At 38.3% G+C, this 26,807-nt stretch overlaps 1 protein-coding gene across 2 annotated transcripts in view; it reads right to left on the bottom strand.

Annotated features, from left to right (window-relative positions):
- Nucleotides 1–26,236, bottom strand: part of LOC124261152 (sodium- and chloride-dependent glycine transporter 2-like) — an 86,720-nt gene extending 60,484 nt beyond the window's left edge. The window contains exons 1-10 of one of the 2 annotated variants that reach the window (XM_046695488.1): nt 26,104–26,236; nt 15,692–15,876; nt 15,329–15,533; nt 14,705–14,836; nt 13,951–14,139; nt 13,491–13,617; nt 12,853–12,985; nt 12,370–12,504; nt 11,631–11,734; nt 10,811–10,935 (exon numbers count right to left, since the gene is read on the bottom strand). In XM_046695488.1, the coding sequence (XP_046551444.1) occupies nt 10,811–10,935; nt 11,631–11,734; nt 12,370–12,504; nt 12,853–12,985; nt 13,491–13,617; nt 13,951–14,139; nt 14,705–14,836; nt 15,329–15,398 (1,015 nt within the window). In that variant the 5' untranslated portion in view covers nt 15,399–15,533; nt 15,692–15,876; nt 26,104–26,236. The remainder of the gene's footprint in view (nt 1–10,810; nt 10,936–11,630; nt 11,735–12,369; nt 12,505–12,852; nt 12,986–13,490; nt 13,618–13,950; nt 14,140–14,704; nt 14,837–15,328; nt 15,534–15,691; nt 15,877–26,103) is intronic. The other variant, XM_046695481.1, reaches the window with a different exon arrangement.
- Nucleotides 26,237–26,807: the final 571 nt, after the last annotated feature.

Here is a 26,807-nt window from a genome sequence, read left to right as displayed (position 1 = left end):
GTCTGGTCCAGACTCGATTATTTATAGCTAAGATACATAGCGTTAACTAACATGAACGCTCATGTTAGTGAACGCTATGCATCTTAGTTAGATTATTTACAGACCGCCGCCATATAGCTGGACTATTGCTGAGTGATCGGGACCGGCTACAATCGGCCTAAAATCGGTTAGTGGAACGGGTGTAACTTTTAGCTAAGACGATTGTAAAATTGGCGTAACTTGCTAAGACTGATCTTAGATAAGATCGGTTAGTGGAACGGCACCAAAGACTTTTAAAGTAACGTGAATATGTTTTCAGATTTATTCACTGTTAATTATCCTAGGCCTACATGTTGATGCTTGACACTGAGGAGGAGCAATTAGTGCCCATTATGCGATGAAAAGACCCTTAAGCCCATAACAGCCCACTGTTGTCACTTTGGGTACTCACATTCAATCTGCTCATTTCCACCTTCCACCTTTGATGTCGGCAATGTAAACAAATAAAACAATGGCGACCGGATCACGTCCACGCGAGACTACCTAAATCATTATAAAAACACACAGCTGACATTTTATTTGTATAGTGTATGTTTATTTTGTTGTATAACACGGAAAGATATTGTCAAACTGTAATGTTAGATTTAGATTAAAAAACAACAACAAAGTGTTTTTCCCGTGAGTCTTTGCGAGACGCCATTTTCATAGTCGCCTCAGTTTCCCTCAAAGCACTGGAAGAGAGAATTCGCTACCAGGAAAAGAAAGATGGAAATGGCTGCGAAAAACTCGCAGTACCACGACCATGTCAGGTAAGACCAATTTATTTTGTTATCAAATAACGTTTTATGAATTATTTACTTTACGTACAGAAGTCCGGATTGGTAAACAAGTTAATCTATCGAATTGATTTAAACATATTTTTATTCATGAAGATGAATTGGGATTGGTGAACAAGCATTACTGCTTATATTAACACCGCTCCCATGCAACATAAAATACTGTAATCGCATATATTTTCGCGGGGTGCAATTTTCGCGGAAAGTTCACAAAAGGCCTGTTCGCGCAGTTGTTTTTTCGCGCATTTCAAACACCTGAGTGATGGTATCCATCACAACGTTTTCACAACCGATAGACATGCAATGATCAAAGCTAGCTGCCATAATTGAATCGCGTTTGTTGTCAACATGCAATGATCAAAGCTAGCTGCCATAATTGAATCGCGTTTGTTGTCAACATGTGATCGTCCAGCTACACTAATTATGACTTTTGGCGAAACAAAATATGTATACGTATCCATTTACTGTCAACTACACTTTATTTTGAGACGTGAGTAGACGCAGTATGTAAGTGATTGCTGTGACGTAAGTACATTGTGTTGAGGAATTACCGGTAGGCGAACATCTGTGGACCTCTTGACATTGTTTGATCTCGTAATATGTAAACATGGACCGGGAATAATTGCTTTGATGTTGTTATCTGAGAGAATAAACAAATTGCATGTTGTTCCTACTTGAGTATTTGCATTGATGTTGTTATCTGAGAGAATAAACAAATTGCATGTTGTTCCTACTTGAGTATTTGTCATGACTTCACCATGAATATTTCGCTTGGTATGGTTATTGGCGCACAATCTTTTTGCGCTAAAATAACTACGATTACAGTACAACATGAAAATGGAGGATTTGACGTCATCGATACTGACCATTGCATAAATATAATATTTTTTAAATGTATAAATATATACAGATTACATGAAATACAACTATTCTCTAAGTAGTCATAAGTTAGAGAGTTACAGCTGTGTGTGTTTCACAAGCCATTGTAGAAATATAAATCAATCATGAGAAGGTTGTTGAGTAAATTTAATTATTTTCCTGAGAAAATTTAAAGCGTTGTGTCTTGGTTATATAATCGTGGACGGATTCAACTATTTTCTGGTTTACACAGGGAGTAAGTTCTCTGTTTCCCTTAAGAATCGTATCCAGGTTATAACCGGTAGTGTAAAAATACATATTAAGTCTTATCCGAGTATAGTTACGGCAAGGGAGGAAATAGTGTAGGGCGTTTTCACTCTGATGTCCACAAGAACAACAAGGGCTGTCTTTTAAATGTCTGTTATACTTATCGGCGTTTAGGTCGCTACATCCGAGCCTGGGGCGACAGTGAACGATTTGGCAAAAACGAGTGCCATAATTAAGGTCAAAGTAAATCTTATTTTCAGTTTTTGTAATTAGGTTTTTAAATTCTGTGAGATTACATGACGCTTTGGTTGGGCATTCCATAAATTTATTGTCGAATCTATCGAATTACAGCCACTGGCCATAGGTATTCGTCACTATGCATTATTCGACTTACATGTTAATTTGGTGCAGCTAGAAATATGTCTTGAATTTATTTAATATCCGTTTGATATTGTTTATATTTTGCACATGGGTCATGAATTATCTCAGCTACAAAGACATAATTTCCGTTTTATTTTCAATTCAGTGCGTGTCATGGTTATGGCAATTTTTAACATGGCGGTCTATGGGGAAAGAATACGCAATGTTGTATATATGTTGCTCATGTAACTACAATGCGGAAAATTATGTATCTGTGACCAAGATGATTTCCTAACGACCTGCAAAATTTGACAACCAAATATTGAAAACTGAATTAATGAAAATTACACAGCTACACTAAAATAGCATGCAAGTCTATGAGAATTTTGCCGACTGACGTATATTTAAGTCCCATGACTGTATAAACAGTTTTGCTCGAACTATTTTCAAAGGTTGGTGAAGTAAAATAAGTGTCTATCTAAAAATATACTACAATTTTGAAAAATACAGCAAATAGATTATATATTAATGGATTTGTTTTATTCATTTAAGCTGTTGTGAGGAAACATGTGTTACGACTACTCCTGGAGGAAATGATCACCCTCTCTTACTGAAGGTATGTGTTTATGGTACTACGAAACATAGACATAATTTCACTTTGTATATTTTATTATTATGCTTCCCTAGATACATTTTCACAAAATGAACCATACTAAAGTTGCATTTGCAAATGGATTTGAATAACCGGTAACTTAATCATGATTTCAAATTGGACCAAATAAATCTTCACACCTGTGTGAAATTGCAGTCAAACTGACCCCTTGATTTTACAATACCGTAATTACTCCAAGGTTATGTCACATGAGATAACTAAACTTCATTCATCAGGATGTTTATGTCAGGCCGTTCAGTTACTGATTGCATAACCTAAAGTGATAAATCTGTAGTTTGCTTGTTGGTATAAATGTCGCTGCAATTGTTTGGTTGTTTTTTTAAAGAACCAATAAACTTTGTTTTTTGTTACTCTTTTAACAATTACATATGAAAGCTTTGTGGTTAGTCTTATGCGGAACACCAAATTTATTCTTTAAAACTTGTGGTTAATTAATACCGAGCGATTAAAAGTGGCCAAAAGTCGCCCGCTTCCCTCTCCCCGCCAACGAAACCACAGACAGGTTACGTAACTCTGTCGCCAGAGCACTGCAGTGACGTCATATGAGGAACGATTTTCAGTTAGTTGTATAGAAAGTGTGTAGCACGCTCATCATTTTGATGATTTCGACATCAACGACGACATGCCGAATCGTTGCTTTGTCGTCAATTGCTCCTAGGGATCAGGCGATGGTGTCACCATGCTACAGATTTCCACAGGACCCCGCAGTTCGTGCTAAATGGGTTATGTTTGTGAGTGCAAAGCGAGCGTTGCGAAGCCTGAAACGATATCTTACGTGTGTTCAGATCGCTTCACGGAAGTTAAGAATCAAAACTACTTACTAGTTGTAGTAAAATATGTATATGACCATACAGATTTTCCATGACACAACTTGTAACATAACGATTTCTTCTTCGGAAGTGAGGTTGTGGTCGAAGTAACAATAATATTGTAAGTAGTATTATATTAACACCCACCTCGCTGCCAGGAGAGAAATTGTTATGTTATACGCTATGTCATGCAAAATCCTATTGGCCATCAATAAAATACATATTTTACTACCAGTAGAAAGTAGTTTTGATTTTATAACTCGGTGAAAACAAACCTAAATAGCATTTATCCTCAGACTGGTAGATGTTTGCGACAGGGCGCCGCCATTTTTGAAAATCGTAAAGTCTGTTAGAATTAATGAGATTATAGTTTGTTTTCATCAAGTTAGAAAATCAAAACTACTTTCTACTCGTAGTTAAATATGTATTGGAATCATAACCAAACGGATTTTGCATGACACAACTTATAACGATTTCTTCCAAGGAAGCGAGGTGGGGGTCGAAGTCACAATACTGTGCGATAAATTTCTTGCTACATTCACATGGTTAATGTCCACTCACCAGTATGTAGATACTAGTCAATGTGCGTCTTTATATTTGGTCTTATAATCCTAATTAGTCTATTATCATACTTGTATGCATTTTGAAACTAACTAAAAAGCAGACGATCTGCTGATACTTATAGTGAATTTATAACAGAACTGTAATATCTTTAAAACAGTAATTTAGTTAGCCAATAATGGGCAATCAATCAATGAACTGCCGGTTAATCCTTTGAAAGAAGGGCGTTGTTTTTACGCATACACCGACACGGCAGAGTGTATTCAGTATAGATTAGTAAATCTACATACATAAACACTACCTTTTGACAATTCGGCTGTGTAAGATAAAAGTAATGTATCAATCAGCGTGTTATCGGTTAATCCTTTGATCGATGTTTATAATGTTGAATATTTACTCCAGACACAAGAAATGCCAAATGGGAACTTTTGTTGGGTAATCTAAGTGTGTTACCACTAATTATACCTGTTGTAAATTCATTAACTGACCATCAAGTGAATCTAACAAATAACATGTGTAGGTTTATACCACCTAACACAGGTTACAACAAGGGAGTATTAATTGCTGTATTGCATGTGAAAACTTATGGGCCGACACTGTTTTGAGAATACAAACAGATTTTTACATGACATGATTAAATATCGAGGTAAAAAAGCACAGAAATGGGATCAATTTGGATCAGTCATTATACAAATAGGGCCTAACGACACCAATCGATTTTGAGAGAATCGTCTATGAAAACAAGTTGTAACTCGGAAACTAGGCAAAGCAGGAGACAAAATTAAATGACAGTAGATTGTGAGAACATATAGCTTTCATTTTCCACAACAATTGTCACGATTTCAGGTTTATACAAGCCTGTAAACAAGATAATTTACCCCCTAAAATGTAGATGAATTCTGCATCGGCCCTCAAAGCTATTCCTCATATGACGTCACAGGAACGCGCCGCTCTGATTGGTTGAAATTTCGTTCGCCGGTGAGAATTGTGCACTGTTGTCAAAAAGGTCGTTTTAAGTCAATTAAAGGTCAAAATGAGTAGTTTTAATGACGGGGTTTCATTCATAACGATGCCAGTTAGTGATTTATGGAGTTGTACCCCGTAGGGTATATGTGATCTTTAAAACTCGAATGAATGAATGGGAAATGCAAAGAAAAGTAACGTGTTATTGTTTATTTTTTCAGCAAAGCTGATGATGAGTCTGGAGACTTTATAAAGAATGACCAAAGATGGTCAGCAGGAACATGTGAAGGTAATTTTGACCTATCTGTAGTGACTTTCATTATAAATAGTAAATAATTTCCAATAGTGTAGAGACAAGGTTTATGGATGTCAACTCCTTTATTATGTGAAAACATGTTTCAGAGTTGACATCCGTAAACATTCATGTCTTGTATTATTCATTTCTAAATACACCTCAAAGACTTAATGGTGTAAACATACAGTCACTACTGGGTGAATATACTTGTGCCTTCAACAATACGACTGACTGACTGATTTTAGTTTTACGCCGCTTTTAGCAATATTCCAGCAACATCACGGCTGGGGACACCAGAAATGGGCTCAACAATACGATCTGTAAGAGATTGAATATAGCAATTTGATGAAAATCTATTACTAGTACCATTATAACTACTGTATATAGAAAATGCAATAAATCTTCAGATATATATATATGTATATATAACGTATTACTACCTCTGGTCTGGGAAGCATGTAACTCCAGAGCAAATGTTGTATAGATTGTGTGTCCTCTTTAGAAAATAAGATATTTCATTCGGTCAATGAAGTGTGATGAATTGTATAATTACAGTTTTGAGAAAACTAATGCAAAGTGTGATTGTTCAATTTAGTTCTCTTTTATTCAAACTTCCTTTTGGATTACTCATTTTAAATCATCCTTGGCATTGTCAGTTTCTTGTTGATTGATGTTTGTGTAATTTATCAAAATAACCTAGCAATTCGTTATTACCTGCCATTTTCAGAAACCTGCACAACGCCTAAACAGACTTGCATCTATCGATTGGCCAGATAGACGAAAGAAAAGGTAGCGACAACACTCACCATACACATGACATCACCAGTCGTGAGTGACGAAGATGACGTCAATTAATTGCATTCCGCCCCTTTGTCTGGGAGTCCAGCAAGCTTTAGGGCATACACGACGACACTGGACTTGGAAAGAATCTACACCTCCACTGCTCTCGTCAAGGCCAACATGAGGACGAGGATGAGGCATCCAACCAAAGTAACAGAGGGATCTCCGCCCAGGGATGCCCCTTTATTGGGCTAACTGACCAACTCTTGCAATTTTCAATTTCATAATGTAATTTTTATTTTATTTTATTTTTGTATTGTAAGCTGTATGTTGTGTTATTGTATGATGTATATCATAGTGGATGTTTGGAGATAGTTGTGACATAGAGTGTTTGGCTGAATGCCAAATGTCCGATGCAGCTATGTTTTATTACTGTGTTAAGTTGTATGTTATTGTTTTTCACCATTAGCATGATTTTAGAAATAAATTTCATATCTAACATGCTATTTCAGGATAATAAGTGAACGAAAGTTTAACTGATGAACAATTACTACTTTGTTATAAATGATATATGATTTCTTAAACTGGACTGAGTTATGCCAAAATGTTTTGCCCTGTCTCTTTAGTGCTATATTACTAGTTATATGTATGATCTTTATTTGCCTTAAATGCTAATTCATATTCATGTTGAGAAAATAAAAAAATGAATCTTATTATATATTCTGTTTTTCTTTAAGTAAATGTCATGATAATAACAAATTGCTTGTATTGTTTTTAACAAGAGTTTATGATATGAATAAAGAAAAATGTTTACATTTAGCTCTTTGAAACGCATATGAAAACCTGTGAACCTGAAATTGAAACCGGTAACTGAAACTATGCGGAAACTATGTCGGATTGTTGGTAACTGAAACTATGCGGAAACTATGTCGGATTGTTGGTAACTGAAACTATGCGGAAACTATGTCGGATTGTTGGTAACTGAAACTATGCGGAAACTATGTCAGATTGTTGGTAACTGAAACTCTGCGGAAACCTGTTGGAGTCTTAATAACTGAAACCTTGCGGAAACCTGATGGATTCAAAGTTAACTGAAACTCAACGGAAACTTCTTGGAGTGTGGGTAACGGATACCTTGCGGAAACCTGTTGGAGTGTGGGTAACGGAAACCTTGCGGAAACCCTTAGAAAGTGGGTAATTGTAAGTTTCCGTTATTGCGGAAACTCAATGTAAAAGAACGGAAACTCACTGGATTCTAGGTGGAAACTTAAGTTTCAGTCCACTTTCAATCAGGTTTCCGCATTGCGGAAACCAAGTTATTTTTGCTGTGTATGTTGTTAAAAGTTTACAAAATGAAAAAGAATATAAGTTCGTTAAACATGAGTAACATATTTTCAGGCGTTTTATCATGATTGGTAGTCTATTCCATAAAAGAATATGCTTTTCTCCATAGTTTGTGTGTATAGTAAACATTGCATAGATCAATCGTACTGAAACATACACGGATGTGACCAAGGGGAAGAATGTGTAATTCGGCCCATTGTTTGTCTTAAGAGGCGATTAAACTGGAAACCTGTGATAAATACGGTTATAAATGGTCGTTAACAACCTATGATGGGTTGTAAGAAGCGACTAAATGGATTGGATGGTCTGATTCAGTGACTTGGTTGAAGGCATGGAAACTTACCCGGGATCGTTGCTCGTAAAGTTAATGGCCGATTGTTTGATACAGACTCGACGAAGTTTTGGCTGTTGTCACATAACTTGAAAATTGCTGCGTGTGACCTCTCACACACATTAAGGCACACACATTCTTTCCTTCGTCATTCATTTGTCAGAATGATATGTACTTACTGAATGCACCTATCTCTAAACTACACATGGACAGATATGGACTGATATTCACACGTACCAGAAAAGTCACACTTACAGACATTTGAGTGATTTTCAAAAATTCGTGCATGTTTATGTGATATGTTTGTACCCGACAACCTAAGCCAAAATAAATACTTTCGTATGGTAACAAATTTATCTCAGTTTATTCTACACTTTACAGTAATAAAATTGGGAAAACATATTTTTATATTTATTTTAAGCCCCCAATCCACCCAATCTTACTCAATTTTCCTGTGTCACAACACGCCGATGTGCAGTGGCCAGTTTTCAAAAGAATTTTTCTTAATATATCATAATTAATGATGTTACAGCTACATGCATGGCGTGGTTTAGCCTTTTTTGTATGCAAAATCTTTTTGTAAAAAAATGTTAAACTTTGTCACAAGGTTTGTCACTACCGTAACATCATCCCAAAAATTGCAATAATGATTACTCCCTGTACTGTCTTCTAATTCTACTTCATGTTTGCAAGCAGTGAGGAAACATGACTGTCAAAGACTGACACCCCAAAAAATCATTTTTCTGAATTTTATCGCAAAAAGGGTGTATACAAAATGACATCTAAGATTTTTGCATGTCCTAACCGTTACGGTGGCTACCCCTTAAACCAATTAATTTTGTGAAGCCAAAGAACACCAAGTACCTTCGACAGGTGGAGAAATCGTTTGAAACTATGTGCTCAGTAAACTTTGGGGACCAGTTATTGTTTTTAAACTGATATTGTTAGTGGCTGTCACTACCGTCACGGTCACTGCCGTTATATATATATATATATATATATATATATATATATATATATATATATATATATATATATATATATATTGCAGATTTCTTCATGCGGCTTTTCCACGTCAGGAAATATGCTCAAGGCGCAACAATAACAGATTAAAAGAGTCTCCAACATTTATACAGCAATATGTACACGTCCAAATAGAGTTCCTAATAATACATTGAAAGCAGGTATGTTTTGAGTCCTGACTTGAATGTGGCAATACTATCAGAAACTTTCAGATTGTATGAGAGTGAATTCCACAAGGTTGGGGCTGCAGATGAAAAAGTCCGGTTTCCAAAGGTTTTAAGCCTGAAGTTTGGCACAGACAGAAGCTTTGATTGGATGATCGAAGGCAGCGTTTGTTTGAGTAAGGAGTAAGCAGGTCAGAGAGATATGGGAGAGCAAGTCCGTGACGGGCCATGTAGGTCAAGCAGAGGATTTTGTAGTCGCTTCTTGCCTTGGTGGGGAGCCAGTACAACTGTTTAAGAACAGGTGTGACGTGGCAATATTTGGGAATCCGACTGATAATACGTGCGGCCGTGTTCTGCACCTTCTGTAACTTATCCATTGGCCTCTGACTGATCCCAAACAACAAGCTGTTGCAGTAGTCGAGCCTTGAAATCACAAGCGCCCTGACTAAGGCATGGGTGGCTTCAGCTGTAAGGTATTGACGGATGTTGCTGATGGAGCGAAGATGGAAACAGCAAGTCTTACATATATTGTTCACCTACGTTTCCATTGTATCAAAGTATATGCCTAGATCTTTGACAGATGAGCTTATAGGAATAAATGCATCGGCGATGGTTAGGTTATCATGGGTTTTGTTACGGTAAGGACATATTTTGTGACGGCAGTGACAATTTTCTAGTTTAACGTTATTTGTATTTAAATTTTCAATTCAAAGATATCGAATGTTTTGGAATCCTATTTATCATAAAAAGTTTGTATCAAATGAATAAAATCAATAAGCATATAAGTGTGATTGTTTTGTTACTGTAAGGACAGGGTAGTGTAACGGCTGTGACAAAGAAGAAACCAGCTGTGATAGGGCCGTTACAGTAGTGACATAATATACCGTTACAATATTCACTGCCGTAACATGCAGTCTTTACCTGTTTTTTACATGGCAGGGACATCCATAAGTGAGTCTTTTGCCTATTTCATATTCTTCAAACGTTCTAAAATATCTGACTGAAAAATTTCATTAATTATCTCTTAAAGTAAACATATAAACCTGGCTATTATTAAAAATGTCACTGCCGTTGTTGTGTCACTAGCCAAACCCATTAGCCATGTTATATTGTAAAACGACATATTTTAATATATATGTACATTACATGAATATCATATTTGGATTGTTTTCTTTTCAAAATGACGCTAAAAGTTCGTAACGGTATTGACGCAATGTCATGAAATTTCTAATAAAAAGGATAAATATGGAAAATAAACGTCGTTAAGATTGCATAATTTATGTTTTATATATTCAGAATACTATGAACGTAATCAACAACATTTCAAAATAAAACCAGAAAACAAACTTTGCCATTTTTGCCAACATGAAATATGCACGAATTTTGAGAATGACTCTGAGAATATCTCACTCACACAGAGAGAGAGAGAGAGAGAGAGAGAGAGAGAGAGAGAGAGAGAGAGAGAGAGAGAGAGAGAGAGAGGGAGAGAGGCACACACACAGACACACACATTCACACACATTCTTTTCTTCATCATTCATGATATGTCAGAATGATATCCACTTACCTGATGACACAACTTCCGTTATCGGCACACTGGCCTCGTGGGACATGTATCCAAGTATCGTGAAGACTACAAGACCAGCATACATGCTTGTTCCTTCACACAGAAAGGTGCACACAATCGCATTTCTGAATAAGATTAAAACAGAAACTATGTACATTAACACAATCAATCATCCACCAATTAACCTCTATCGGAGGTTTAAGTATTTAACTGCATCTTTACATTTCTGATACTTGAACTCAACAATGCATATCACGTAGCTTAGACAACCGAAACAAAAGTACTTTTGCTTTTAAGCAATGGTACAAGGGGGTTAAGACTCTATTTATTAAATAGTTATTAACTCAAAGTAGAAGCCAGGGAGAACCTTCTTTTCCAATATCAAGCTTACTTGTGGGTTCAACAGAAAGTTACGTTTTAAGTCCCATAATTTAAAAAATACAAGAAGATTACATGTATTCTATCACAAGTATTAGTTCTGGTTGGTCAGTCAGTGTCAAATCACAAAGAGACTTTGTTTCAAGAGTCTGAAAAAACCCCACTTGATTTAATATTCCGATGCTTGCTTAAACGTCTTTAGTTATACCTATTTCATGGTGACTTACAAATACACACGTTCAAAGCCTATCATTATGCAAATGAATATCTATTGTACATATTTGAGATTCCTTTCAGAATGGACCTTGAAATGCCAATGAGATCCTTTTAGATTGAACTTGCTATGTTAGTGAGATCTCTTTCAAACGTAACCTTGAAATGACCGTGACATGGCTTTCAAAATGAAACATGACATAAGGGATGTAGCCTGTCCTGATATTACCTGAGACAGTTTGTGTTGAACTTGGTGTAACTTGACATAGTGATGATACAACCCCAGGCCGGACCCAGGGAGTAGAACACCTGGAGACACGCCTCCAACCACACCTGATGAAGAAGAGAATATCACTTCAGGATTACCTTCTTATGCAAAATGAGTGGAAGGTCACATGTAACAGTAACATTCTTGAAAGAACATCGTATAAAAAGTATAAGCTGTACGTCTGGAGTCTTGAAGATTTGACAGTCCTTTGTATTCATTTTCGGGAACACTTTGGTCTACAATACTGAACAGGTGAACGCCTAAACCAATAGACAACACTGTTGCTTCTTTGTTTTCTACTATGCGCATCCAAAGGGGACAGAAATAATAATATTATACATTGGAAGTGGGTAAATTCGCTTTCATTTTGGCCATGAGGCAGTCTGTATATGTCACGTCACAGCAAAATGCTGTGAGTCTCTATATAAACAATGTTATCAAAGAAAAGTAGCCATTGAAATTCTGAGTAGATCATTGAAATACCACAGTTGACTACTATAAGCCATCAACAATGTGGTAAGTAAATCCTTCATCACTAATTGCAAGTATCTTGATAGTTTTATACATTTAAGATAGTTTACCTCTGAAAGGTCATTGACATCATGTTAGATATAAAATAATTTGATAATCAGATACTCTTATGAGTTCCCTTATAATACACGACCCAAACTCTGCTTATCATTGCTCTGTGACACAATACCTGTACTTCCAGAAGTTTACTGAAGTTCGGAGTGAAATAAAAGACAGCTCCATCGGTTCCTCCCGGTAGAGTCAGTCCACGAATGAGCAGAACAGTAAGGATGACATACGGTAAGGTTGCTGTTACATAGACGGCCTGAAATGTATCAAGGTGGAGTCCTTCATGTCACTGCTCTCGCAACGTACTGGATTGTCATACTATTGTAATATTGACATAAACGGGCAATAAAGTATTATATCATAAACATCACCCTCTTTGAACTATCCGCAACAATCAACACCAACACCAAATACAGTAGTTAATCTATCATATTTTATAGTACCTATAATGTAATGTTCGTTTAACAATGGGTATACAGGAAATCGCACCACACACAGAAAATGCTACAGAAAAAGGGTTTTCTTTTCTTTCAGTAACAACTGTTCTGTCAATCGTTCTCTCTACATTACACAAATGTCTGTCAATCTGACATGATATTTATACCTTTCCAACAGATCGCACGCCTTTCACCGCGCATATGAAGATGAGGAACCAGGAAGCCAGAAGACACAACGCCATCTCCCACTTGATCGAACCAATTTCGTCGATACCCTTTGAAATCCCCAGTGCCTTGTAACTGAATATATAGGTATGTGTAAGCTTTAACATCAGGTTCAAGAAAATTGCTCTCGTATACTTTGTTTGGCTGTGTAATCTGAACGTATGCCGGATTGATGCATCTGTCCCATTGAGATACTATGCCAAAGTTTATCATGGGTACCCCACTAAGCACATTGTACTGAACAGCCCTTAATGCCCGTAATACATGTACCATCAAATACCACATTTTAATATATTTTGATATGACGCGGTCAACAATCGAACATTCGACCCTATGCTCACCGAACAGACACACTATCCATGGTTAATATAATGGATGACATTTCAAATATCAATATCATCAGAAACAACAGGATGCATGAAGAGTTCCAAAAGGGAATTATGTTGTCTGCCCAGATATCATCATTTAGTATTTCGTGTGTGTGTCTGCGGCTATCTGACTACGTAGTCCCGTTACGGCAGTCGCGGCGATCCCCACATCCTCTCTTTCTCATTATAGCAAACGGAAAACTTCCACGTACTGCCAAAATTCTTCTGCTGCTGTACGATATTGATTGTGTAAATCCTCACTACTGTATGTTGTGCTGCTGAAGTCAGTAGTATTGAAGCTGTAGGACTTGTTGACCCAGTCACTTGTGGCATTGTACTCTGCACAAAAACATACGTTTAATATTATTTTACATGCATTGTCCAGTTGAATTATATAGAGATTTAGCGGACATTTAGAAGGATATAATCAGCATATTCAGGAACATGAAAGAAGCCCCAAAACCGTTTCAGTACCACAAGAATCCGATGCTTAAAGCACAACATATTGTACGATTCAACAAAATGATAGGGAAACACTTTTTAAGCATTTTTAAGTATTATACACTTAAAGTTGAATTTTAAAACCTGACAGATTTTATGGGTTTACATTTCACAACTTTACCATTTGTCAGGTGTAATGTACCACGTTATATTCGGGAACGGTTGAGATACCTCCAGTTAGTCTATGGTGCAATGCCTCGACACCAGCAACACAAGTGTCAGTGTTCCACGTGTTGTTGCAGTTCGTCCAGGGTAGGACGGAACTGAAAGAGGATATGGCGTAGTACATCGCCCAGCCACAGATTACGTTCAGGTAGACGGCAGACCCAACACATATGATCACCATACCAATGCCGATACCTGCACAAAAAATACAAATAATAACGTGATATGTTGAAGAACTGGTTGAAGAACAGCTTGGTGTTATACTGAGTTACCTTAAGAAGAAGTACACTCCAGTAGATGGCATCAATTTTGTCATTTGGCTTAATTTTACTTGAATTATAAGGACTAGTGTGAAAACAGTTTGATGTTATTTGGTTACATGCTGCATATAGAATGTAACCGAATTGTACCCACGTATAATGTTATTATTTTGTATTCCCACTGGATGCAATTTGTGTCAGGAAACATATCACAGTGGAAACCAAAAAGGCTGCTGTGTAGCCTTGTGGTTTAGGCGTACACCTGCCTGAACGCTTGATTCACCAAATGGTAACAGTTTGCGAAGTCCATTTCTACTGTGGTGAATTCTTCTGTGATATCAAAGAGCAACTAATTTCCTACTTCCTCACTCAAGTATACTCAACAATGTTTCAAAGGTTTGTAATCGCATAACTCTTATGTCACTTTTATATTTGCTCTAACAAGCAAACTGTTATGTAGCATATCATAAATATATGTTACTGTTGCAGTTGTCACCAACCTTTCATCAAAGGACACAGGCTCCAGACGTGGGAAGGACTCATTCCAGAAAACTGCCCCAGAGCAATCTCGAGAAAGACCAGAGGAAGACCACACAGCACAAGACACACGATGAAAGGAATCAAGAACGCCCCTAAAACAGACAGACATTTTGTATTTTTGTGCATGGTTCATGCTTGTAACAGGCGACTAATTGGGTCGAGTTGTCAGGCTCGCATACTTGGTTGACACATGTCATCGTATCCCAAATGCGTAGATCGGTGTTCATGTTGTCGATCACTGGTTTGTTTGGTCTTACCTAGATCAAAAAACTCTTTTAGAAGAGTGATCACAAACAGCTTCATACGAAGTAAGGTAGAAGCTATTTCTGTCGGTAACCAACGTCTTTTGTTCATAATATCATTAAACTGGAAAAGAAATATATATGTTAAATGCCCAATAAGCATAGACTACGACAGTATGCATCAGGAACACCGAATCAGTAATAAGTAGTGGTCCGCCAGTTTGTTTCTTGTTTAACACCGCACTCAGTGGCATTGTTGGCTTTTATAAATCATCAAGTGTGAACCAGAAAAAGAAACAATGGTCAACACCATATTAATTTGAAGATGTTCATATTTAGTACCTCCACCGTTTCTCTGGCAGATGTACGGGAATCGCCAGACGTTGCCAAGGGCTACGCAGAAACCAATCATGGACAGCAGGTATTCTATCTCGGAAGCCCATTGTTCTCTCTCTCTTTCCGTTCCATTTCACCATGCTCAGAGTCCCCAGACTCCATCAAATCTGACATAGCAACTTCTACCTCACATTCTCGACTGGAACGCATCCTGAAGAAGACATGTACACTATGACATGATCTAACTAACGAACTACAAAGTGTCCAAGGTAGTTATGCTCCATAAATTAAACGGTACTTTGAAGGTACACAATGTTTGGATAACGCCGGGTAATTAGCGTCGACTGTGTTCTGGCTGGATTGACGTACCTGCACCTGGAATGGCTGTATACTCTCGTTCTCCGGCACTGACAATTAGGGATGAGCAAGAGGTACTTTGTCAGTACCCGAGGACCTTGGACCTTTCACTGTAGTTCCTCCAGCAATCACGAGATGATGATGTTCTTTTTACCTCTTTTTTACTGCTGGTATTGCTTGTCCGTATGGGATAATGTCTGGATTCCGAATCAAAAAGAGGTCATACCAAGTGTGTGCATGTTTACAGTTTTACAACACTCAGTATTTTACACCGGCAATCATTAATGCGTTGTTATTATTTCCTTTCAAAGTATAATTAATAACATGTGCAGCTATGATTAGTCAGATAACTCATACAATTGTGTACAAAAATAGGGACCTAATGGTTCACGTCTTTGTGTATACAACTATATACAACTATATTGCAAAACGCTGTGTCTGTTACACTCTCAATTCACCTACACCTTTGGGCGTCAAAAAGTGTAGGGTAATGGGGGATCTCAAATAAACAGTTTAGATGATGTCCACCCTCTCATGTGAAATGGACTCTGCCAAGTTTCTGTATGTAAAGCAAACAATGCATTTCAACTTATAAGTTTATTCCTGGACAAAATAATTTTATATATAAATCGCATCTGTGAAAAGGTATTTTTTGTCATTTACACTGTATATATTTTTTCTCACTATAACAATATTGATAAAAATGTATGTAAATATTAAAATGGATTAAATACGTCACAATTTAATTCTGGACTCACAAAAGTCCAGAAACTCTCCGCACTGTTGGCACTTTCTCACAAAGGATTTGACCAAATTAAACATGCAGTTGGTATGAAATTATGCCAAGGATAAAAAAATGAAAATAAATAATTTCGGAAACTTAAATTTAAACTCGCTCGCCGGCCTATGGGCGAACAGTGGCCCATGGGCGAGAATGTTTAATTTCGATCAGAATTCATGTTTTGGAGGTTGTAAATGAATGAGTGTATGTTTATAAGCATCATGACACAAATTTCAACTCATTTTGACTTAATTCGACTAACTTAGAACGATATTAAACAATCTCGCCAACATATTTTTGGCCCATGGGCGAGATTTTTTTAATAGCGTTCTAAGTTAGTCGAATTTGTTTTTTTCTTCTTTTTTTTCTTTTTTTGGGGTTTTTTTTTGTTTGGTTTGGGGGGTTTTGTTTGTTTGTTTTTGGGGGTTTTTTTTGTTGTTTTTTGTTGTTGTTGTTTTTTGGGGGTTTGGGGGGGTATATGGATATAAATGCATACAGAGGTTGTTTTGCTAGTAAATGGTCTGGTATATATTTCTGCCTTAATTCCTGATAACAGTGTAAAATGAATATCATTTTCTATTCCAACGTTACATAAAGGACAATAAAGGTTTTTCTACCCTCATCAGTAATTAAAAATAACAAATCTGAACCATGTGTAGAATACATACAATATATAAACTCTGTCAAAAAAGAAACGCAACCCCTGTATTTTAGAGATTTTGATCTGAAGTTTTAGGACGACACGGCATTTTTATTATTTAAGACAGAAGTCTGAAATTTGGCAGAATAATAACCCAGATGGGCATGTTTAAAATTGTCATTTCAAAAGTCATCTCACAGACACCAGTTTGTCACCAGGGGGGCGTCTTTCTCAGTATCTCGTATGAGCACCACGCGCTGCAATCACTGCACGGCATCTCCTTGGACAAGAACGGATAAGACGCCGGATTCTTTCCTGGGGAATGGCTCTCCACTCCTCCTGCAGTGCAACGGCGAGCTGTTGCAGCGTCTGTGGCGGCGGCTGACGTTGACGTACGCGTCGATCAGAGTATCCCACAGGTGTTCAATAGGGTTGAGGTCTGGTGATTTAGAGGGTCATGGCAAGACATTGACGTTGGAATTCTGCAGAAAGTTCATTGTTGCACGTGCAGTATGAGGCCGGGCGTTGTCCCGTTGAAAAATCTGTGTCTGTTGGTCAATAATCGGGAGAAGGTGAAGCTCTAACACGTGGTTGATGTAACGTTGGGCTGTCAGGTTCCTGGAACGATCACCAAGTCTGATTTCTGGTTGTATGAGATGGTTCCCCAAACCATGACGCTTTCTCCGCCAAATCTGTCCACCTGTCGGACGCAGATGGGCGCAAAACGTTTCTGACGTCTCCTATACAGACGCTGTCTTCCGTCGTGACGTTGCAAAGAAAACGTGATTCATCAGAAAACCAGATTCGCCTCCAGTTTTGTAAAGTCCGTATCCTTACGTTGTTGCACCACCTGAGTCGTCGGCGTCGATGTAGGGGGCGTAGTACAGGTCAACAACTGGTCTACAGGCACGTAAACCCGCTTCTTTCAGACGGTTCCTAATCGTTTGAGCTGACACTCTCCTCAAACCTGGTATTTGTGTGGCAGTCACGGTTGGTAGGGCATGCCGATTACGCAGGTGATGGACCCGGATGTACCGATCTTGAAGGGGGTCGTGATTCTTGGCCTTCCACTTCTCGGACGATCGTTGGTCAAATTGAAGTTGTTGTAGCGGCTCCAAAGTCGGGATATCGTTGTTTTGTGAACATTTAGGTGCCGTGCAACAGTTCCAAAACTTTCTCCGGCTTGAACACGACCAATGGCGATATTTCGGTCGGCAGCACTCAATCGTGGCATTTTAACACAGCTTTTCGGCGACAAATGAATGAATATAATACGGAAGCACATGGGCTTTTATACACCCCTACATTAACTGCCATTTTCATGATTTGCATGTGTTTTTTTTGTGCGAAGTCACCATGAGGGTCATTTCATGCGTTGTGACGGAATAAGCAATAAAATACACTTATGCGTACAAATGCAGTTGTTTGGATGGTAATCTTCATTAATTACGTGTATCATTTCAATACATTCGAATAAAATTTAGTTTGGAAGCAATAACTTCATTCAAACGAATTTTTCATATCTGAGGACAGGGGTTGCGTTTCTTTTTTGACAGAGTTTACTTTCGTATTTGTGCTCTTCCTTTCTTGAGTTACATGACCCGTGAAGATCCGGGGTAGAATAGGTCTTCAGCAACCCATGTGCTTGCCATAAAAGGCGGCTATGCTTGTTGTAAAAGGCGACTAAAGGGATCGGGTGGTCAGTTTCGCTGACTTGGTTGACACATGTCATCGGTTCCCAATTTCGCAAATCGATGCTCATGCTGTTGATCACTGGATTGTCTGGTCCAGACTCGATTATTTCCAGACCACCGCCATATAGCTGGGATATTACTGAGTGCGGCGTAAAACTAAACTCACTCACTCACTCACTTGAGTTACATGTTATTATAAATGAGTCATTTATGTTATTTAATTTTGCACCAAAAGTATTTTTCATGTTTGGGTGCAGCTCAGCATGACAAAATGTCGGAGCGCAAAGTATGCTTTCATATAGATATAATGCTTTAAACAACGTTGAAAAATCTGTCTGTCTACTCTACACAAAACACGTCAGGAACAAAAATAGATAATCCACGTTCTCTGTGGGAAAGCAATTCTGTTTAACCATGTTAAAAATGTGTTTTGTCAAGGTGTATCGCCATGGACCAGCTCACAATGACTGTACTACCTTTGTACGGAATACGTTTCAGGTTACAGCTTTGAATGAAATCCACTCTCTTTGTAAGAAACAGCCAACATATAATTTGTCACATTTATCCTGAATTCACCGAAAGGGTAAACGTCTGGGCATTTTCATTCAAATCTTTTCGTCAAATTGTTGATTTGTCTCGACACACAGAGTTTCCTTGTGAGATTGTGGAGTTGTGTGGCAATGTTAGCATCTAAAGTAGTGTATAATGAGTGAGTATGGTTTTACGTCGGTTTTAGCAATACTCTAACAATATCACAATGGGCTTCACACATTGTACCCATGTGGGAATCGAACCCGGGTCTTCGGTGTGACGTGCAAACGCTTTAACCACAAGGCTAGTCAACCTCCCATTAAGTAGCTCATTGGCAGAATGCTAAGAATTGCATGCAATACAGCACACATCTAAATACTGATAACCTCTGCTGAAATATATTTAAAAGACACCATTTATTACATAACATCAATATTCCATTTCAGATTTCCGCGCAATACTATGATAACGTTTGACGAAACAATATGACACAGAGAAGTAAGAGCTTTTGAATTTTATGCAAAAAGTACTATGTCACAATCAAGTACATATTAAACGCCTCTCTCTCTCTCTCTCTCTCTCTCTCTCTCTCTCTCTCTCTCTCTCTCTCTCTCTCTCTCTCTCTCTCTCTCTCTCTGATGTTGCTCTCTCTCTCTCTCTCTCTGTTGGTATCTCTCTCTCTCTCTCTCTCTCTCTCTCTCTCTCTCTCTCTCTCTCTCTCTCTCTCTCTCTCTCTCTCTCTCTCTCTCTCTCTCTTACTTACTCATCACCAACACGGTGTCAGCATCAACAAATTCATTTTCAATTCAGCAACGCATTGCCAGTAAAACGTGACCGTCATGAAATCGGTTCAATCTTGCTGAGTGAAGTTTTAACAACACCATTGAAGCGAAAACCCTGTCCATATTCATTACAAATCTCAGCCAAAAGCAGAATCGATTGCACAATTGTGACTATATCGTGAGCAGATATTTATTGCAGCAGTATTGCAGCTGTATAATCGAGTCAGGACCAGACAATCCACCGTTTGTCACCATACGATGACAGAGCGTGTGTTTATGAATCACTATGAAATATTCGCAAAAAGGTGAGCGCATCCTGCCCCACCGGGGTCACCCGTCATAAACATATGCTAAGTCTAGTTATTTGTTCACCTGAAATAATTCGGGAACGTATGGTATAAGTCAAAATAGGGAATTTCATGGGACATTATTTTGGTAACTGATACATCAAATTTCCTCCACATGTCTTCCATAAAATTTATTGAAAGCTTTATTGAGACCTTGAATGTTGTAACCTTGACCAAACAACTTCTGAGCAGTGGTGTCGTGACGCTATTCATGACGAAATCCGGATAAAAAGAGCAGGCTCGATTGTATGCAGAAAAAAAACATCCGCAAGGTGGGGAGCACAGTTGTTGCCCATGGGGATGCCTACTTCTTGGCGAAATGTTTTACCCCTAAACTTCACAAAGATGTTATCAATGAGCAAGTCGAGCATTTCACATCTTTTCTCGTTGAATTTGAAATGACATTTGCTTTCATTTTTGACAAACTGTCCTGAACCTCTGAAGATAGATATGTAGTATATCTTTGTTCACCACGTTTGTTTATAAAAGCCCCATGAATCAAGGAATGAAGTGTTTCCTTAAGTTTGTTATGTGGGTTAATGGTATACAATATTGAAAAAGTGTTTTGACAGAACGTTTCTGAGATTCTGAAAATGTAAGCAAATCCTCTGCGTTTTTGAGAATCTACTTGGTATTATTTCCGCTTGTCTCGAAATGTGTGTGTGAATATCGAGAAAGTCCTTGTTTGATAGTATAAAGGATTATGGTTAATCTCTGAGACAGGGTGGTACATTTGCCGGAACCAGCAGTAAATCTCTCCTTGTACGGATTTTTAAGTTGTTTTGGAATCCAGTACAAAAGAGGAATGGACATGTCTTCAGGTTGAATGTCAAGCCAAATGTTGATAACATGGTACACCTTAAATGGTTTAGGCAGATTTCTTCCTCATTTAACAAACTGGCCTTATATGTGGCATTATTTGATAAGTCACGTAAACCAAGCTCTTTGATCAAACAATTTATGTAATGATGTTTACATATACTGATTATGTTATTTGATGAAATGTCAGTGGGAATGACTACAAACTTTCATGCAGGGTAGCCAGACACTGGATGACAGCTGGCTGGGACAAAATGGGTTTATTCCGATTCTTTCCTCTTTTTCAGTTTACACATATTCAAACACATTTTCAAACTGGCGTGTCGTAGCCATTTTAAACAGGGACCATAATGCATATGTTGTTCAAACAAACCCTCTCACATTTTTGGGTTTCTGCAGAAAATATTTAGAGACAAGTAATTGTAGGACTTGTTACTGCGTTATCGTGTACATGCCCACTGTAGTGTAGTTGTTACTGCGTTGTCGTGTATATGCCCACTGTAGTGTAGTTGTTAGTGCGTGATCGTGTATATGCCCACTGTAGTAGTGTAGTTGTTAGTGCGTGATCGTGTGTATGCCCGCTGTAGTAGTGTAGTTGTTAGTGTGTGATCGTGTATATGCCCACTGTAGTAGTGCAGTTGTTAGTGCGTGATCGTGTATATGCCCACTGTAGTAGTGTAGTAGGTACTGCGTGATCGTGTAAAGGCCCACTGTAGTAGTGTAGTTGTTAGTGCGTGATCGTGTATATGCCAACTGTAGTAGTGTAGTTGTTAGTGCGTGATCGTGTATATGTCCACCGTAGTGGTGTATTTGTTAGTGCGTGATCGTGTACATGTCCATTCAGGAGCGGATCCCTCACGCCCGAAATATTTTCCCTGAGAAGCATTTCACCCCAACCTTTGGACTTCATGATTTATGTCCACCCCAACCCCTTCTCCAAAACCCTGTATCCACACCTGTCATTGTGGTAGTGTAGTTGTTAGTGCGTGATCGTGTCTATAGACAGACATTGTTTAAAGATAATGCACCAAAATTGCTTCATATTAACAATAAAAACTAAGAATCATGCCAAAAAACGTTCAATCTCAGTATATCTACAGTTACCGTATCTCCTTCATGTACTGCAGTGAGGTGAGGTGAGGTGAAATTGGGTTTAACGTCGTGCTTGAGAATATTTCGCTCATATGACGACGTGCATGCGCGTGTATGTGTATGTGCGGCTGCTTGTTCTAGCCCAGACTTAAGCTAGTTTTATAGTGCTAGCCCACTGAGATACCATGCCGCAGTGAAGCATGAACACCCCACTCAGACACATTGTGTTGACTCCGAGCAGACCAGTCCTTGTTGTACTAATGCCCAGCGCCAGACAGGGACCAACAAGTACCATATTTTAACGTCTTTTAGTATGACGCGACCGGGGATCGAACCTGCGACCTTCCGCTCTCCGGGCGGACGCTCTAACCACTGCACCACGGAGGCGGCCTCATGTACTGCAGTCCGTTTGGGGCAAAATAAGAACGATGAATGAGCAAATAACTCGAAATGGGGATACATGTACAACACATAAATAAGTCATATGGTCCTGAAATCTCTGTACCCTACAGGATGTGAAATCTGACATTTTATGATCAATCACAGAAAAGGTTGTTAAAGAAACTATCATGTAACATTGTGCTATTTTCAAGCGTCACCCCGGGGATGACAAACGGCTCTGAATTAAACCAAATGTGAAAATATTTTATGGTAAACGATTTGTTGAGCGTCCGACATGGTTGGGCGGGGTGACCTCGAATTTCCTCAGTGAGTGAGTGAGTAATTTCTTTGTGATTCATTCCTGAGTGGTTGAAAGCGTGCAGTCAAGCAGTTATCTAAAGGATTATGGAACGGGTTTGTCGCTTGTGTTAACTGCTGAACCTTAGAGATGAGACAGATAGACAGTTATTCAGTGAAGGGCCATATGCCTATAAAACAGCCAATGTGTCTTTGCATGAAACCCGCCATCACTGAAGCAATTGAGAAAGTTATGTCAAGCATTAATTTTTCCAGATGAGAATTTCGATAAAAACATTTACAGTGTGGGTCTTGGAGTACATGTATTTGATATATAAGTCGTCCAGTCCTACATCTCAGCAACCATCCATAATATACCGAATATATAGTTCTAGAGTATCCTCACCAAAGCTATGCCATATATATTTTATCACTTGCATTATTCAATATTGAAATTTACGACTGACAGTAAGTTGTAACATGTAATGATGTTTAATTGAATATTATGAAATGAATATGGAGTAGTATTGTACCAAATCATCGGTATACGGTAACGTCTATGTCGATCGAAAACTGCCGCCCAAACTATTTACCTCGTCCCTGATGCTTATTTCCCTTGTTCGATGACACCATGCAAACACACACTGCACAATACTCCATTTACCAATTACAAGTACGACAAACAATTAAAACAAACAACAACAGCGGTCTACATTACTGTAGCGCTTGGTTATACGCATTATAGCCAACCTTAGTCACATATGACGTCACTAGTATAAAATGTCACGGACTTGCTAGCGAAATATGCATAATTGCCGAAACTCAGATAACAGAAACTGTTTTCGCGTTTAAAATATAAATAATAACACTTTTGTATTAAAAATTGAGGTACATATTTCTGATAACTTTATCTTTAACCAAGTCAGTTATTGCGATTTTTTGTATTCTCCTTCAACGACTATAACACAACAAATGACTGTGTTTAATTTTCCCCCAAGACTTCGTGAGTTAAAATTCATCGCTTGGAACAGCTGCAGATGAATGGCATATCACTACGAGTAGAAAGTAGTTTTGATTATCTAAATTGATGAAAACAAAGCATAATCTCATTAATTCTAACAGACTTTAGCCTGTGACTTCACGATTTTAAAAAATGGCGTCGTCCTGTCGCGAACATCCGCCAGTCTGAGAATAAATGCTACTTAGATTTGTTTTCACCGAGTTACAAAATCAAAACAACTTTCTACTGGTAGTAAAATATGTGTATTGGATTGATGGCCAATAGGATTTTGCATGACATAGCTTATAACATAACAATTTCTCTCGTGGGTGTCAATATAATACTACTTACAATATCTATTGTCGCTTCGACCACAACCCCGCTTCCGAGGAAACAATCGTTATGTTACAAGTTGTGTCATGGAAAATCTTTTTGGCCATCAATCATATACATATTTTACTACAACTAGTACGTAGTTTTGAGTTTTGTAACTTTCGTGAAGCGATCTGAACACAAGTAAGATATTGCTCCAGGCTTTCACAACACTCGCTTCGCACTCACAAACATAACCCATTTAGCACGAACTGGGGTCCGGTGGAAATCAGTGCATGGTGACACCATCACCCGACCCCTAGGAGCAATTGACGGCAACGCAACGATTCGGCATGTCTTCGTTGACGTCAAGAAATCAGCAAAATGACGAGCTTGTTACACACTTTATGTACAACTAACTGAAAATCGTTCCTCACATGACGTCACTTCCGGTTCGCTGCAGTGTTCTGGCGAAAGAGTTACGTAACTTCCCTGTGGGTTGGCGGGCGAGAGTGAAGCAGGCGACTTTTGGCAACTTTTAATCGCTCGGTATTAATTAACCACATGTGTTTTAGGAACGAATTTGGTGTTCCGCTTAAGACTAACCACACGTCTTTCATATGTAATGGTTAAAACAGTACAAAAAACAAAAGTTTATTAGTTCTTTAAGCTCAAGCAGATTTTGAATGACTACGACCAGTAACAAAGTAGGACTAAAGAAATATTTGTCCGCATTTCATTTAGCGTAATTAACGTCGTACTTACGAATATTTCGCTCATATTACGACGTGCATGGGTGTGTATGTGTGGCTGCTTGTACTAGCCAAAACCTAAGCTGTTTTTTATAGTGCTAGCTCACTGACATACCATGCGACAGTTAAGCACGAATATCGCAGTCAGGCACAGTATACTGACTCCGACCGGTCCTTGTTGTACCCATTAATGCCGAGCGCCAGGCAGGGACCAACAAGTACCATATTCTAACACTTTGGTATGACGCGACCGGGTATTGATTCCGCGACCTTCCGCTCTCCGGGCGGACGCTCTAACCACTACACCACGGAGGCGGTCTTAAAACCCTGAATTTACTTTAAATTTCCTTTATTAATGATAATAAGGGCATTTTTAATGCGCTGAATTCCGCAGCACTGAGGGGCACGCTCAAAGCGCTATACAGATAGTCTCCCACCTTCTAGGAGAGTATGACTGATATGATGTGGTGATATGATATTTACATGTGAAAAGTGGTGATAAGATGAATAAGCTGCAACTATAATACAAGTCAATATATGATAAAATATATTTATGTATATTTTTGAATAATGAAATATATATTATTTGTATATATGTGTGTGTGGTGATAAGTTGCAGATGTTTGTGCAACTAGCTAGAATATTATATATTTTTACTTATATTTCTATATATTTGTGAATGTTATATATGTGTGAGATATATATGCAAATAAGTACAGTAAAATAATAAATAATAAAAATGTACGATGAAATATATTTATGTTGTCTTTGTTCTTATTTTGTGGTAACATCCCTGTTAAGTTTGAAATGGACTGGTCCACATGCCTACTTCGTCTAACAAGCAAAGTCACTCAACCCTGACTATGTTTGGGTCGTCTAAGTGCTTCTGTTTACCTGTTTTAAAAATTAGGCGATACCGATACCGATACCGATCATTATTACCCAGGATAACATTTCCTAAAAATGTGTAACAGAAGCAACAGAAAGCAGACCTACCAGATGCGACCGAATACTGCACGAATCCACCTCCAGCACTGAATGCCACGCCTCACCTCACCACGCCAGTATCTACCTGTGTACTGGTACGCTTCAGTTACACTTTGTCACATGACCACAGCAGGTTGGTCCAACCAATACTGTATAGTAATACGTCACATGCCTTGGTACTTAACATCAGTAAACGGGTCAGTAAGCAGTGGAATGTGCATGGTAATACATATTTGCATGCGTGTGTTCGACTGTGTGTCATACACCACAAATCATGCTAGGAAATAAGGTGTATCAGGCGTTCGGTTTTTAAATTACATTTAGCGGTCTTAAAACAACGATAAAGGACCGCTAAATTGAAAACAGAGTAGCTTTATCTTCTAAATTAGTGGATGTCAACAGAAGGTCCGTGCCAGTTTGTGTTCATTGTTGAGGCACCTCTTCAAAAATAGTCCTTGTACAGAATTTTCCCGACCCATGTTTTCATTCCAACCTACCCGTAACGCTCCGGGTTAGACCTGATCGCCATGTGTGTGGTAATGGGCGACTAACGGGGTCAGGTGGTCAATCTGGCCGACTTGTGTGACACATGTTATCGTATACAAATTGCTTAGATTGATGCTCTCTATGTTGAACATTGTATTGTCTGGTCCAGGTTAGATTGCTTTGGCAGAGATTTTTTATGAATGTGGAAAGGGTGTTGTCGCTTCTAC

Source organism: Haliotis rubra, unplaced genomic scaffold, assembly GCF_003918875.1.
Source record: "Haliotis rubra isolate DU_JTF1 unplaced genomic scaffold, ASM391887v1 Scf1191, whole genome shotgun sequence".
Classification (NCBI taxonomy): domain Eukaryota; kingdom Metazoa; phylum Mollusca; class Gastropoda; order Lepetellida; family Haliotidae; genus Haliotis; species Haliotis rubra.
The sequence above is the reverse complement of the archived record's forward strand: the minus strand, read 5'-3'. Positions and strand labels throughout refer to the sequence as shown.